Source organism: Ciconia boyciana, chromosome 1, assembly GCF_034638445.1.
Source record: "Ciconia boyciana chromosome 1, ASM3463844v1, whole genome shotgun sequence".
NCBI classification, from domain to species: domain Eukaryota; kingdom Metazoa; phylum Chordata; class Aves; order Ciconiiformes; family Ciconiidae; genus Ciconia; species Ciconia boyciana.
Window position 1 is genome coordinate 73,562,655 of NC_132934.1, and position 15,897 is coordinate 73,578,551.

The 15,897-nt window shown below is 39.8% G+C and overlaps 1 protein-coding gene across 6 annotated transcripts in view; it reads left to right on the top strand.

The window, feature by feature from the left end:
* The window catches only part of PDE3A (phosphodiesterase 3A), a 267,927-nt gene that overhangs the window by 93,006 nt on the left and 159,024 nt on the right, over nucleotides 1-15,897 (top strand). The window contains exon 1 of one of the 6 annotated variants that reach the window (XM_072874511.1): nucleotides 7,113-7,199. The exons of 4 other annotated variants lie outside the window; for them this stretch is intronic. In XM_072874511.1, coding sequence (XP_072730612.1) covers nucleotides 7,185-7,199 — 15 coding nt within the window. In that variant the 5' untranslated portion in view covers nucleotides 7,113-7,184. Of the gene's footprint in view, nucleotides 1-7,112; nucleotides 7,200-8,507; nucleotides 8,664-15,897 lie in introns of those variants that run through there. One more of the 6 variants, XM_072874520.1, reaches the window with a different exon arrangement.

Genomic DNA, 15,897 nt, shown 5'->3' on the forward strand with positions numbered 1-15,897 from the left:
AATAGAAATACTTAACTGATTGAAAAGACCTCAGCATTGTGTAATAGCAATGATATGTTACATTCCAAGATCCCAAGGCGTGTTACAGTCATTAATTAACTGGGAACAATAACTTCCTTTGATGACAAGTAGTGTTTCCTCCTGATGAGGCACAGAGGATTAGATGTCTATCTAAAAGCAAAAACATACTGTTCTTAAAAGAGATTTTTAAAAGTTCCTATTTTTTTTCCTTTTTAATTCACTTTCATTTACGGGTGTATATACCATCACCTTTCTCTTTGCTTAATTGCATGTTACTCTCTCTCTGCTTTGGTGATAGCAGAGGAGTAAAGAGCTTTGCTCAGAGGGCAGAAAAATATTCTGCTGGTGTGAATGAAGTTCAGTACAATGTTCTTTTAATGAAAAATTGAAAGCAGACACTGTTGTAAAGAGTGAATTTTAATGGACAACCCAATTTTTCTCTTATAAGAATGATTACAAACATTTTTTTTTACTATCTGTTCACTAGCATATAGTGGCTTTTAGCCTAAAGGAGGGATGTCAACTAAAGTGGAAGAAGATGATGTAACATAAAAAAAAAAGACAAAAACTGGTGAAGGTTTTGTTGGGAAGGGAAGAGACAGATGATGTCCTTTCTCCCACCATACCATTATGCTGTCTTTTGTCCCATGTGACATCAGATTTATGCCTTCTTCCTATGCAACTTAAAGTTGAGCTAAACAGATAAAATGTTGTATATTGGATGTAGGTGTTCAGTTCTCAGGATAACATGGGCTAGTCTCACAAACAGGAAGGAGCCAACACTGTGCAGCAAGAAGGAGACCCACTGTAGTTCCCCTTTCCCTCCTCTCTGTAGGCGACAGATGGTTCTTGTGATTTACTGATTTTTTAATAGCCCTTCATGGGATGCTGAAGGAATGTTCCAGCTGAGGAAAGGCAGTGTAGTACACCACGAATCAGTGTGCCAGACTGATTCCTTCACTTCCCAGGAAAAAAAAAAATGCAGTCAGTAAGTTGTTCTGGTTTAGACTGGATAAAACAACGGCTGCTCCTGGGGCTGATAAAGTTTGGAGGCCTCTTTAATAAGGCCTGTTTGAAAATCTGTTTTCTCAAATTATGTCCAAATACTCCCTGTGAGCTCCCAGTCCCACCCTTTTGTCCGGTGCTGAGCCCTATGCAGTTATGCAATGCAGCTTGTGAAAACTGCCTGCATGCCATTCCTAGCAGACATCAACCTGGATGTCAGAGGGCCAGGGCGGTGTTGCTTTTCCCATCCTTGTAGCTGTTTGTGAACAAATCCCTCTGAAAATTGCCTGTTCTATGGGGGATAGATATGAAGGATTCTTTGTTGTTGTTGTTGTTGTTGCTGGCTTGCTTTTTTTCCCCCCTTCTTTTGTTTTCTTCCCTTTAATCAGAACCAATCAGTAAGCTCTCCTTTTTGATTCAGGATTTCATGAGAACTGGTAATTCTAATGCATTGGTCTTAATAAGGGATGCCTTTGCTAAATAGGCTGATGCCAACTGACTTGTTCATCAGAGGAAAAATGAGTGAAGTACTAGATACACTGAGTGATCCATCTCACATGATATTGATGTTAGCACATGCTAACAGAGGAATTAAATTTGGAAAGCCTAGTTACTAGCTACTGACATACATAGTTAGCTTGGTAAAAACAAAGACCAAAACACTCCTACTCCATAAAAACAAATAAACTTCAGTGCTCTCTCCTCCTGGCAATCAGGAATTCATTTAGTTGACTAGAACTTAAGGAAGAAGTCCAAAGTCAGGTCCAAAGCTAAGGTGGTGATCTTAAAAGCTCTCAGAGAAGTTATATTGCATTTTCAGCTCTTTTCAAAGCTGTTTGTAGTGAGCAGGCAGTTTATTTAGGTGCTGTACACCTCTCTTCTCTAGAGAGTTGAGTTGGTTAGTGACCCCCTCCTCACAGAAAGGATGCTGTTTCCTCTCCTTTGTGGCACTTCCCATATTTGACAAACTAAATTCCAGCAGAGGTGGAAGAGATGTCTGGTCTGAACCTCTCTGGTTTCCATTCATGTCTGTTGTCTCTCAACCTCTGGCCATGCTCCACTATGAAGAGCTTGGCTTCATTCTCTTGATAACCCTCCTTGTAGGTACAAGAAGGCTGCTGTTAGGACCCCTGAAACCATCTTCTCTCCAGGCTGAACCAGCCCAGCTCCCTCAGTATCTTCTCACAGGACAGGTGCTCCAGCCCCTGCCCATCTTGGTGGCCCTCTGCTGAACTTATGACAGTTTATCAATCTCTTTCTTCTATTGGGGGGCAACAAAACTGGACGTCGTCTTCCAGGTACGGTCTAACAAGTGCTGAGCAGAGGGGATGATCCTTCTCTTCCCACGAGCTACTGGCCACGTCCCCGCTGGTACGGCCCTGGAGGCCGCTGGCCGTCTCTGCTGCCAGGGCACTGCTGGCTCGTGCCCAGCTCGCTGCCCACCAGGCCCTGAGTCTTTTGGCAGAGCCGCTCCCCAGGCAGGCAGGCCCCAGCCTGTGTGGCTGCCGGGGCTCGTCCTCCCCGGGGCAGGGCTCTGCCTTCAGCCCTGACGAATGTCACTGGGCTCCGGGTGACCCCTTCCCTCGGCCTGTCTGGTCCCTCTGGATGGCAGCCCCTGCCCTCAAGTGTATTGAACCATCTTCCCCCCTTCTGCCCCCAAATTAGTGTCATCTGCAAACTTGATAGTGCCCTCCATAATTTCTTTCAGGTGATGGGTAAAGAGGTATCAGTCCTGTCAGTTTTCCTTAATTGCAAGAGAGTTAGCCTTGTCTTTAGGGAATCTGAAACTGAATCCCGAGCTTTCAAGAGCACAATAGAGAAAGAGGCAGAGTGGATTAGAAATATGCTTTTCAAATTAGTAAATTGTCCTTTTTTTGTATTCTCTAATACACTAGTTACTTCCCTACACATGTATACTAAGATTTGCAATGAATATATATGTCCTAAAAACGAGGATAGAATGCGAAAGATTGTGTACCGAGACTTGTTGCTTTTGGCTTCTCTTCTGGATTTGCTATAGGCATATGGAAAAGCATATGATGTAATGATTAGGACAGTGCAACTGAGATTGTAGAGCAAGTCTCTAGAAATAAATGAGTTTGAAATTAATATTACCAAAACATAAAACTATTGTCCTTCCCAGTCATTAATTCTTATTCCTGAGTGTTACTGTTTTCATCCTTTGGGTTAAATGTTGCAGGTATCATAACTGAGTTGATGCTGGGGTAGCCAGATATATTGCATTTCTGACTCCTTGGAAAAAAAAATTGTGAGGATAGGGGGTCTGAATAGGATCAGTGGACCATAGCTGTGTGCTGCTGCAGTGCACTTATTTCAATACTCTGTAGATTTAGGACTGATTTAACAAATGATAAAGGGAATTACCAGCTAGTGGAATTTGAATCAATGATGGCCTTTAGATACTGTGAGCAAAACTTGTAGCAGCAGGAGACACTTCTGCTTTAGGATTGTTCTGAGGGGTGTGTTTGGAAAAGAAAATTTATAGAAGCAACCAAAACCAAATGTGTGTTGGAGGTGGCAGGGGAAATACACCGTTGTCTCTTCCTTGGGACTCTAAAATGAAGTGTTTCAGTTTCAGCTCTGACCCTGGGAGTTCATGTTATAAAATCTTTACATGTAATTTAGCACATGAATTAGGAGCTTCTGGCTCATGAAGGTTTGATTTGGCTGGGACTGTGTTGTTCTGTCCCCTGGAGAGACCATGCTTCCTCCATATCAAGGCTGAGGTAACTGGGGAATGTTACAGCAGGATTGCAAGCTTGCAGTGCAATTTAACATTTGTATTTGTTTTCATGCAATACATTACCTTTACAAAAACAGCAAAGCCTTTACTTCCTTTTTTCCTCATGCATCTGTCTCATACAAGCGGTAGTTCTTTTATTTTCATGGAGAAAAATATAAAAAAGTCTCCTAGGCACAGAATGGAGAGGGAAAAGGAGGAGAGGCCGGCATGAATACCGCTCCAGAAACTAACGACCTGTTCTTTTCCTTGGACATTTTTAATGAGAACATGCATGTGTCTTGACTTCTAGTTTCTGGAGAACACAACTGGGACTGGGGAAATCTGGTTTGTTTTCAGTCCTGGCAAGAGTTTGGTGTGACAGTGGGCAAGATGTTCAGGATGAGATTCGCAAGGATGCTGAAGTGCTTTGTAGATAGCTCTAAAGTCGTTACTGGGCTTTCCACAAAGGGCTTGCTCTTAGCGTGCCTTGGGTCTTTCTGTTGTCTGAACGTGTTGTTATAATTTTGTCTGAAGGACCTGTTACCCTTAAAGTAATTTCTTCTTGCTGTGCTCCAAGTGTCTTCCCAGGAGCTTTCTAGCTCCCTTTCCATTTAGTGATTTCTGTATCTCCAGCATTGAAATATTGGGTACCATCATAATTTTTATGACTTTCTCTTTAGTCCCCACAGTTAAATCTGTTCCCCATCATAAATGCCTGCTTTGCATGTGAGAGACTAGAACCTGCTGAACTCCCTGAAGTTGTTTTATGACTTACGCTTTAGCACGTAGCTTGCTCTTTTGGGTGGTTAGAAGGAGTTGCGTCATTACCTACTACTGTTTTCTCATGTAGCTATTTCCTGACTTTCTGTATGCTTCTTTTAAGCTGTCTATTTTAACCCTTGATCTTTGAAATCCGATTTTCCACCTCTTCTCTCTTTTCCTTACCCAATAAAAGCTCTGTTTCCTTTCTCTTTTTCTACAAAGAGATGTTTCTACCCTTTTCCTACTGCCTCTTGCTGACTATCTGAAAACTTTCCCTCACAAGGTTACCTCCATGCTTACATGCTTGTCTTGCATGGTTGCTGGTTTGTCCTTTCCACTGCAGGGGTTCCTATTGAGGTATATAATCTATTAGCCTCTTTTCCCAATAGCAACCTGTCTTGTAATGATGATGACTGAGAGATGAAGGGTTAGAATAGCAGAGAAATGGGACAAGTTATCTAGTCAAAAGGCAAAAGCCATCATGAAGATGATGTATGTAAAGTTTCTACAAGTGAAGATTTAAAATACTCTTTTTCTCCCATTTAATTTGCCCAACATCTTTTTAGTTAAACATTATTTAAAAAGTAATGCTAATTTTAGACTTCTAAATACTTATAAAGAATGGGAGTGATACAGTCTTCTTGGTTTCAAACTTTAAAAGACGATCACTTGGGTCTCTTGCTTGAAAATAAGTTTTATGTGTAACTTTGGGGGATTTTAATAATTATATTCATGCTTGCCTTTTCTCTTGAGTTCTTGAGAATGGGGAATATGTGAACACATGAATTTAGGATCTTGAAAAAGGGTAGCTGAAGTTAAATGAAGGGTCAGTACAAAATGCGAGTCAACACCTAAGGGAGTGAGCATTTAGGAGCTCTTGCTGATGTTAACTGGGTTCACAGACTCAGGGAAAACTATTTGGCATCAATGTGTGTTTTCTTTGTTGCTGGGGTCCTGTCCCTCCCTTCCAAATCCTTTACCTAAGCCTAGACTTAAATGCAAAGAGTTTGGGTCCTTATTCTTGACTCCTGAATCTTAAACATAAACATGAGGTATCTTCATGTGTCACCAGTCTCCCTTTTCCAGATGCATACTGTAATTGGTTGGGCTTGTTTTTATCCTATTCTTTGGATGTATACAGCCAACCAGTTCTACAGCACTTTGATGCTTTCTAAGTAATCACAATGAAATTTGTCTAGAGCTGTGGGTTTTAAATTGGTCTATATATAGTGAGCATTTTCCTATAAATTTTTGATTGACTAGTTGAAGTATTTAAAATCTGTTTTGAAATCAAGGCCCCAGATGTTTATATGATTGGTGATAAGGTAAAGACAGCTGTAAGACATAAATTTGCTGGTTATGGGTTGTCTGCCTTGGTTTCAACTGAAATTATTATGCTGATGTGGGAGAGTAGACATATATCTAAGAAGTGGAGTATTCCATAACAGTTTTGTAATGTAATGGAGAAGTTTTGCAAAACTCTCTTTGCTGCTCTGAAGGGGAAGGAACTCTCCTGTCAAATAACGGAAGAAACACACTATTCTTTATCCTATCCTGGTTTCTTGCTGAAGTCAATTTTTGAAGTATATTCTTAGATTCTTTTGGGATAGAAAATTCTTCCATTCCTCTACATTATGAGGAACAGATCACTTGGAAGGCTACTTTAAAAAAATATTTCTATACCTAGACTTGTTCTATCATTTTGTTGTTCTGCCATTTAGGGGCATTGCTCCATTCTCACGTGACTATGATCTTACTGCAACCTCTTTGCACCTTCAACTCTTTGCTCATGTTTCAGAATGCCTGTTAAGTTGTTTTTCTATAACATGGAGAAATAGTTGCTGTAAGATGCACCCGCCCACCCACATTTATCTTCTGTAATGCATTGCTTGTTGACTCAGTTTGACTGGAGACTCAAGGTGTTTTGAAGGTTGTGACCAATGACATGTTACTCCACTTGTGCTTTCTAAAGATAAACCTTTTCTCTTAAAAAAAATCAATAGAAATAACATTTTCAAAGACAGCAAATTCATGTAGAAGATCAAAAATGTTTAGGAATACTCAAGCAATCAAGGGCTGCTGCATTTACTTGTGGATTAGGTTTAGTAGAGTTTAAGTGTCTTGCACATGAGGCAGAAGTATAGTTGGGGATGAAGTCACAGAGGCCCAAATAATGTTCTTGTTCCTCCCATCTCGGAAACAGATATTCTTCCCCTCTCTGCGCTATTCTAATCAAGTGACCCACCGTCCGGCAACTGCATGGGCATGCCTGTCAGTCTTACTTGTTCTTAAACCCATGTTATCCTCATATCCAAACTACCTTGTCTTTAGTTAAGCACAAAAGCACAGTAAGGAAGACGATCTGAACTTTGGTGTGGTCTCCTTGCTTCCTCCCTCCTGTATAGGCAGACTGGTAGAGCCATTTGATGGCCCATCTGAGCCGTGCATTTTGCACCCATACGTAATTCTAGTGTTGGATGTGTAGCAGTGACAGATGCTGAGCAAACAAATAGGCGCGACTCTTTCCTACATCGGGATTCATCAGGCTTTTGCCTGATGATGCATGTTCAAAGGCATTGTGAAATTTGTGGTTGTGCAGATCCGTGTCAGGGAGGCCACTGCAGCTCAGTCTGGTCTCCAGCTTCTTGCACTCATGGACAGAAGTAATGTGAGTAGACATTGATTCCTGTGATGTTAACCCTTCCTTTTGATCAGTTGTTGGTAATTCTGACTAAATCTTTGAAATTGTACTGCTGAATGTTCTACCTCCCTAGCAGCAGATTTATTTTTAAATAACAGTGTTACTAGTGATTTATCTACTCAACTAAATGCTGAAAACATTTAATTTTAGGGTAAATAGCAAAGTAGCTTAAAGAGCCTCCATGCAACGTATTTTCTAGAATGCTTTTCCCCATGTACTCTAACTTAAAGGGGGGAAAAAAGACTCAAAGGCTCAGCTTGGCCTCAGGAACAAAAGTGCATCTTACACTGCTGTGAGTTACTCCTAAATTGCTATATACATGCTCATTTGATCTCTGTCTGCTTGACTTAATTAAAACACTGGAATGTTTGTTCAGTAGATAAGAACATTTCTGGGAGTTATTTAAATTAGTAAGTACTCTGCTTACTGTCATTAAATGTCTTTCCCCCAGCCCTCCTCCCCTACTCCTCACAGTGTGTAGCAATAAGTGATATATGACTATAAAATAATAACAGTTAAGTCACAGATGGTTGAAGATAAAACCTTTAAATGAATGTGAATCTCTTCGCTGTTCACGTTGAAGGTTTTGGTGTGGGGGTGTGTGTTTTTGGTTTTTTTTTTTAAATGCTTTTTAATTAAAAATACTGTTGGCTTTACTTTTTTGTTCCATTTTACATACAGTTTTAATTCTGTTCACATTTTTAATAGTAGCCATGACTATATGTCCTGCTGCCCGCTTTTCCTGTTTCCCTTGTGGCAGTATTTGCAGCAAGAGCTGATGTTGATCATGTAGAGGTGCCTTAGCAAATACCAGGCACACAGTAGCAGTGTCATGGGCTGTTTTAGTCATCCCATTTGCCAGGAGCCATTCTGCTTCTGTGACATGCTACATGTTTTGGGGTGAACATTCATGTGTCTAATACGAACACTGAGAGAGATTTTCAGTCTTCCTTCTTTGAGAATACAACCTCCTTGTATGCCACTCCTTTCTACAGTTTTCTAATGATTTAAATAGTGTTTAAACCTGACTGATGCATATTCAGTCCTATTCATACTCTCATTCCCCATTGAACTAGTACTTTTATCTTGCCTTCTGAATTGCTGTTGCCTTTTTATCAGCATCAAGACTTTGGCTTTAAGAAGATTACGACTTCTCTCTCTTTTGTCAAAAACTTTGGATCTTGACATGAGCAAGACAATTTTTTTGGAGAGGAAGGTCATGTGAACTGGAATGACAGAAGCAGTTCCCCACTACCCAACTAGCAAGAACAGTGTATTTGCTTTATTGAGTTAACTTCACTTCTCCAGCCTATCATGACATTTGCTTAAGCATAAACATTTGCTTAAGCTTATGGCTTCAGGATGTTTATAGGTTCCTGCAAGATCAAGGTCTTGATGGAATGTTCGTGCTGCAGGGTGGATGAGAGTCTGGTAAGGTGTCTGTTGTAGTGCTCACTGAGGGGATTCACTTCACATCATTTTAGCTGTGGTGAAGTTGTAGATTGTCTAAAAAACTTATTTCAGTATAGTAATAGCAGTTGGAATAGGCTACATAATGTTAAAATGTTTAATCAAGTATTTTGATTGTTGTATGTTACCATTCGCTTTCCAGAGTATATTTTCATTTGATTTTTTTCCATTCCCTTTGTTTGAAATCTTCAGCAAGTGTTTGTATTTTTCCATTTCTCAGATTCTACTGTTGCAACTGTGGAATTTATTTTGGTCTTTTAGATATGGATGGCTTGATGTTTTACCTGTCCTTGTAAGGCATCCAGTTGCTCAACCTCTCTGAAGCAAAACATTGTTTAGGGTATCCTGATCATCACATGAATATCAAGTGTAAAGGGAAAAGACTGCTGTATCACTTTCTTTTGTTTTGTTAGTTGTTATTTTTTAATTTAATTTGAAAGAAAAAACATGGATTGGAAAGGCTTCCTACATGCCATAAGTGATCCTTTGTGTCAAGAGGTTAACAGGCTTATGGAAATGCCTGCTGCTTGCAAAATATGCAGGGCCCAGTGACCAAATATTTAAGGTTTCTACCATTCTTTTCATACCTCGTGGCTTGGAATAAACCAGAGGCTACAATTTAATTCATTGACATGAGTTTTGTGAATTCAAAGCTAATTTGTAAAAGTCCACTGTTCTTACCAAGGTTGGTTGTCTAAAGTGTTTCATAATCTAGATGTTTTCTGGAAGGTATATTTTTATTAATCTATCTTACTGTCTAGTGAAAAGCATCTTAACAGCAGGGAAATACAGATTTGTTCCGAGTAGGCAGAACTGGGGGGACGTTTGTCAACTTTTTCCATTATTTTCCTCTTTGCCATGTTGAAGATCAGTACGTGTACGCAGTCTGGTACCTTAACTGGGTTCCTCAGGTCTTTGCTGAGTTGGCTGTGTGCCCGTCACTTTTGCAGCTTGTTCCCCACTGTCAGATCACCGTTATTTGGTGCATTATTTCATGTTCTCCAGTAATATTGGCTCCCTTAGGAAGGACTTAAAAAGAATTAGGTTTGGGTTTTTTTCCACTTAGAGTTTTGATGAACAGAGGCGAGAGGTTTGAAGTGGTTCATTAGGTAAGAGAATTATATCCCCGAAATTCCACTGTTGCTTTGTAGTGTATATGGAAGACTAAGTGTAAGTAGTGGTTGTCATGTGCTGCCCTATGGATAATTTCTGTAGGATCTCTTCATTTAACAAATGCACAGGGCTACAAGATACTGTAGGAAAAATGAACATTACTGTATTACTTGAGGAATGGTATGTGATATTTACACAAACCTGTTTCTGAGGAGTATAATTCAGGCTGTCACTTCCTGATTTGCTTAATTGTGCAACTTTAGCATTCCCCTTATATATTTAACTAAAAAGTAACTGCCACTGTTTTAATTACCCTCCTCCCCCCCAAAAAAAAAAAAAAAAAAAAAAAGATATTATCATTATTTTCCTGAAAGTTCAAAGAATTATCATTGCTCTTACAAAGTACACGGTCTGGGAGTGGCTTTGCTAGGCAGTGCTAAAATACATTGTCCTACCTCACAAGAAATTGTTAGCAGGGGGAGATATTAACAGAGAGCAGTAATCTCACATATGGGTGAGGGGAAACACAAAGCTTTCTCCTTGTGCTTCAAGCTTGACCTAAGCATAGTGTGACTGTTGCTCAAAAGGTAGGGTTCTCTCCATTGCCCATGTAGTCCTCAACAATTTATCTGCATTTGAATGGCCAACCAGATTTGGCCAGTGAGCAGTAAATATGGGTGGCACATGTGTAGGGTGACAGCCATGTCATTTGCAAATCTGAGCAAGAAGCAGGATGGCCTTGTACCAGGTTGTTTAGGCAGCCAGTCACCATCAAGGAAATTTCATATATTAAGTATACAGAATAGTTTGCTGATATTTAAACAGTGTGTTTATCTAGTGAAAGTTTCTAAGGGTCTTTTCTGGAAATGATATGCAGGGCCCAGCAGGATAGCAAGCATGGAGTAGTGTGGATTAATGCAGGAGCCTCTGCATCTGGTAAGGACTTTCAGCTGGCTCATTTCTCAGCTTTTCCTCATTCTGAATGTTGCATGCACTCATGCTTTCATCCTTGTATTTTTCCTGTTCAGTCATTTCTACATACAGCTGTGTATGCTGGATAATACCACATTGTTTCCAATGGCTTTATTTTTGCTGAAGGTTTTCTTTTTTCTTGGTTTGAATTGTGTTTCAAAACTGCAAGGCTGTGTAATACCATTCATGAAGTTGAATAATTGGAGAGGGGGAGGATGGGGGAGGAGAAGAGCTGTACAGGTGTAGATATACAGGAAGATTACTCCAGATAGCAAGAACTGCAGAGGAGTTGGCTTGCATAGCAGAAGTGCTGAGGTTATGTGGAGAGCAGAGAAGGCAGCCAGCTTGAGATGAGTGCAAGTTTGTAGCAGGGGAATAGAAAGAGAGCAGATCTACGAAATATGTTGGATGAAGTCCATAGGGAGCTTTACAAACCAAGAAAGATATTACTTATGCTGGGTCAGGTTTCCTTCCACGCAGATGTTGTGTTAGCTCTTACATTGTCATTATCTTGGACCTCTTCAGTGTGACTAATATTGCACAAATTTCAGATCTTTTCATCTCCATGCACGCTCAAATGCAAGGAATAAACCTCAAAAAGCCTTCTCTATTGCTTGTCCTTCCACTACCCTGAAGTAAAACTTTGAAATAACTTCCCCTACTGGATTTTAAAAGATTAAATAGGGAGTGAGTATACTTTCATTTACAAATCAAAACTAACTTCAGTGCTTTGCAGTTCCAAGTACAGAACTGTAAAAAATCAAGGTGTTTTTTATGCTCCACTGTATGATGAGAATAAGGAAAGTGATTTCTGAGCTTCCTTGCTGTTTGTCTGTGATAGCTGCTTTAACTGCTATGAGTTAAAGGGACTGTGGCTGGGAAGAGGCTGTGGACATGACTATATGAACTCTATGATAATGCCTCATAAGTGCCAGCTCTGTGAAGAAACCCCAATGTTTCTGTTTCCTTTGAAAAACTTAGCCTGGTTCATTTTGGTTCATGTTCCATTCCTGTGTTTCTGTGTCGTTGCTTTCTCTCCTAGCAACAGCTAATTTGGGAAGCGGCTTTTGATGGTGTATGGTATTTAGACAATGTGTGTCCAATGCCATGATCCAACCTGGCTTAGCGTAACTAGCCAGAGTTGCAAGCATATGGTAAAGTCCGTAAGGAATTAAACTAAAGCCTTGAGGACTGGGCAAAGAGTCCTTCCAGAAGAGCAAGGATCTGTCAACAGAATTGTAGCCCATATGTAATTCTTACAAATCCGTGAGCGAGAAATGCCAATGCTTATTAGACCATGCATTAAATATCATTGAACAGATGTTCGGAGAGCCTTTCATTCATAGTGCTGTTAGCAATGAATGAGGTATTATGCTCCCATTCTACATTTTTAAGTGAAGTGTAAAGATAAGTTTGAAAAGGAGAAATAGGGTAAAGTGCACCCTGCTGCCATTCATATTCCAAAACAGTTTTTTGTTCTGCAGTATCTAAAATTAATTATGCTGGAAGTAAGTATTTAACAATACAGTCTCAAGTTGTACAGAATATGAAATTACACAGTGAGTATTGTTTGTTTGTTTTCAATAAAATATATATACATCTCTCATATGGCAGAGAGAATTTTTCAGAAGCAACAGTTCTTGAGATTTAGCCTACCATTTCCTTAGGACCGTATTATCTTTGTTCTCAGTGTTCTTTCAATATATGTGTGGTTTAATCATGTTGCTTTTAAAGAGTTTAGAAGGCTGCAGGGAAAATTAGGTGTGATATTTTCCTAAATCCTATTTGGAAAACTTCTATTAGTCTCCTCCACTTTCTTTTCCTCTCAATCCTCTCCTTGTTTTACACTAATGTGAATTACTTTCTGGAGTTTCCTGTCTCTCTCTACTGATTGTAGAAGAGTCTTGGCTGTCTGACTTAATCTAATCCTGATGCTTAGTCAGCTCAATTTGTACAAAAGGATCCCACTTGAGATTCCTGTTAAAGGTCACACAGGAGGACTGTGATTTTCCTGTGGGTCACTCACAAGCACAGTGCACTGACAAAAGCCCAGATGCATGCATCTCAAACTTCAGCCTATTTGTACCTTTGTTGACCTTATGATGTACAGATAAATTTATCATGTTATGTGGGAGCTTCTTGGTCTCTCTCAACTACAGTGGTCTGAGTTTAACAAGAAAAAATAGTGTTTATTTAAAAAAAAAAAAGAGAGAGAGAGAAAAAAGCAAAAGAGTCTTGGAAAGGAGTACAAAACAGCATTATTGAGAACTACATCCAGACTCCCAGGGCTTAGGAAAAGACCTTCCCAGAGGCTAGAGAGTACCATATCAGCCTGTCAGGGATCTCTTGCGCCATCCTTAGATGTCTGATAACCAGCTGGGTGAGGGACACTGAACGGAAACACTAATGAACTGTTCAGTGTCTTGCCCATGCCAGAAGTGTGGCTTCCAGAGGCTCCCAACATGGAGGAACTTAGCATCTAAAGATATTGCCTTTTTTGGTTTATTTTATCAGTTGCCAAAGAATGGTGTAAAATGTCTGCATTTTGGACCTCAGTAGAGTGAAAAAAATACATTAAGAGAAAATAGTAATTTTGAGGCACCTTCATTTATCTGCCACCATCTTATATTCCTCTCTAGGTTCTATGTCATGCCTCCTCTTGGACTTGTGTTTTGTAAGGGAGAGTGTTAAATCAACAGCAGGTAGCCTAGAAGGCATTTCAGAGGGTTTGCATTTTATTCCTTTTTTTGTTTAATTTGTTTGGCTTGTGTTCTATGTTTTTCTGTAAGTCACAAAGACTTTTGATACCCCTTTGTAAATTATTATGGTCATGCTTATTCTTGTTTTCTCTTTGAAAGAAAAGTATGAGAAAAACATGAAGTTACTAAGTTGGCTGTGCTTTGGGTGGAGTTAGACCAGATGACCTCCAAAGGTCCCTTCCAACCTAAGTTATTCTATGATTATAAAATATTTTAATTAAAGATTCATGTTTTCTTTTGAGCTTCCCTCTCTGTAGTTTCCCCATGCAGCACTTTTGCACGAAGCCATTTTGGAAAGAAGAGCTGTCTTTTCGTGTTCCCCTGTTTTTTGTACATTGGCATCATCAGCTGTGTGTGCGTAGTTCTGAGAGTGAAGTCTTTAAGACTCCTGTGTCATCTTAGTAGCATTTGCTGACTTGTGCAAAGAAAAGTATGGTCAGTGGAGTAGCACGTCCCTTCTGACACCCTGTCAAACAAACCCATTTCTTTGTTCTGTAAAACAGATCAGTAGCACAACAGAGCAAATGCTCAGAAGCTTCCTAAATTCTGCTTCTGTACTTCTAAGTTCAGTATTTCATATTATATTTTGTGACACAGAAATGCTCATTACCAAGTGGCACATTCATTATGAAAGCGCCCCCTTAATGAGGAGCAAAGATTCAAGAAAAGAGGACTAACATGATTCAAATAGTTTCCGCCAAAGAATTAAAGACAACAATAGGAGGAATTCTAGAAATATCAGAGCTAGTTAAAGAATTTGTCAGACCTCATTTCAGAACAGAATTTGTCGTTTGTGCCTAGATGTTAAATTATGTTTCACCTTTTAAAGATTAATAAAAAATATGCTAATGAGAAATGACATAAACAACTTTATTTTGAGATGTACCTACTCTTGGGGTTAATTTGAAATGTTGCTGTTTCTTGGCTTAAAGTGGTTTCTGCTCCCCCCCTTCCCGTCTTTATTTGAACTGAGCTACCAAGCCAGAGAATTTCATTACTCATTTAGCTCTGCTTTCAAGCTCTTAACATGCTTATGTTAACCATATAATTGGGCATTTCAGAACACTAAGCAGATTAATTGATCACTAAAAATATTATCCCGTTTCACCAACAAATTACATCAAACTTAGAACTCTGAAACAATGTACTGTTTCCTGAGACCACGTTTCATTTGAGATTGAAAGAACAATAGGAGCTGGAAGAAAATACACTAAATTGGGAAGGAAAGGAGGAATCGTGAGGGCAGAATAGCAGGCTGACAAATAACCATCTGGATCATCTTGCTTTCAGTATCCAGTCATCATAAAATCTTAGGTCTGGAAAGGACATATGGTGTGATCTGTTCCAATTCTTCCCTATCATGGTCAAGCATGTTATGCATTCCTCTTCATAAACCAAACAAGTTTCTAATTCCTGACTTACTGAAAAAGCGTGGAACTCTGCAAGCGTTGCAATGCTTTTAGTGTTTGCTTGAGACTTTCCTTGAAACTTGATTTCTTTTAGCTTCGATAAGAATTTTTATCTGGCAATGGTTAGTCCTTATCTTTTCATCTGTGTATGGTTAATTCTTTGGTGGGAGGTACTCATCAGGCTATGTGTTAAATTCCACTAATTTGTCTTATGCCAACAAAAATTACTATGGCTTTGTCTGTTTGTTATTATTTCAGAGTAATTGCTTTTTTTTTAAGGTCTGTTTTATGTTCATTCTGTGGCAAATTCAATGGAAAGAATGTCTCAGGGCAAAGGGAAAACATGTCAAATAGCAGGAATAATGGAGTACGCAGTCTCAGATTGTGGCACTGGTGGTCTCAAACGTGACTAACAGCTTTTTGCTTTCGTTTTGGTAAAACCATTAAAAAGTCAGTCCTGTTCTAAAATGACACCAAAAAATGGCAGCTGACCGGGTTGTCCTTGAAATGCATGAATGGGCTGGTGCGGGTTTCGGCTGTTTGCCTCTCTCCAGACAGCGAGAGTGCTCTCCCTGCCGGCTCTCCAGCCGAGCCTCTGGCAGCCGCTTGCAGCAGGAGTGACCCCGTGCCAGACTCCGCTGAGTCCCCGGAGTGCCAAAGCCTTGAAGACTGAATTTAAACAACAACAGCCCAAGTAAATGTAACAAAGAGAGCTTGAAAATCTTCCCTAAGAGTTTTCAAATGGCTTGCGTATTGGTCCAACTGTACTGGTCCAACTGTTGATGCAATTTTATTGCAACTGGGAATTTTAAACCTTTGGGGGATTGCTACCACTGCTTGTAAAGCATGCGTCTTGGATAAAGCGGGGCCGATGATAAAGGTCCACAGCCTTTTCATGCTGCCAGGGATGACTGAACCCAGTTCTACCTATGGGGAGCTGAG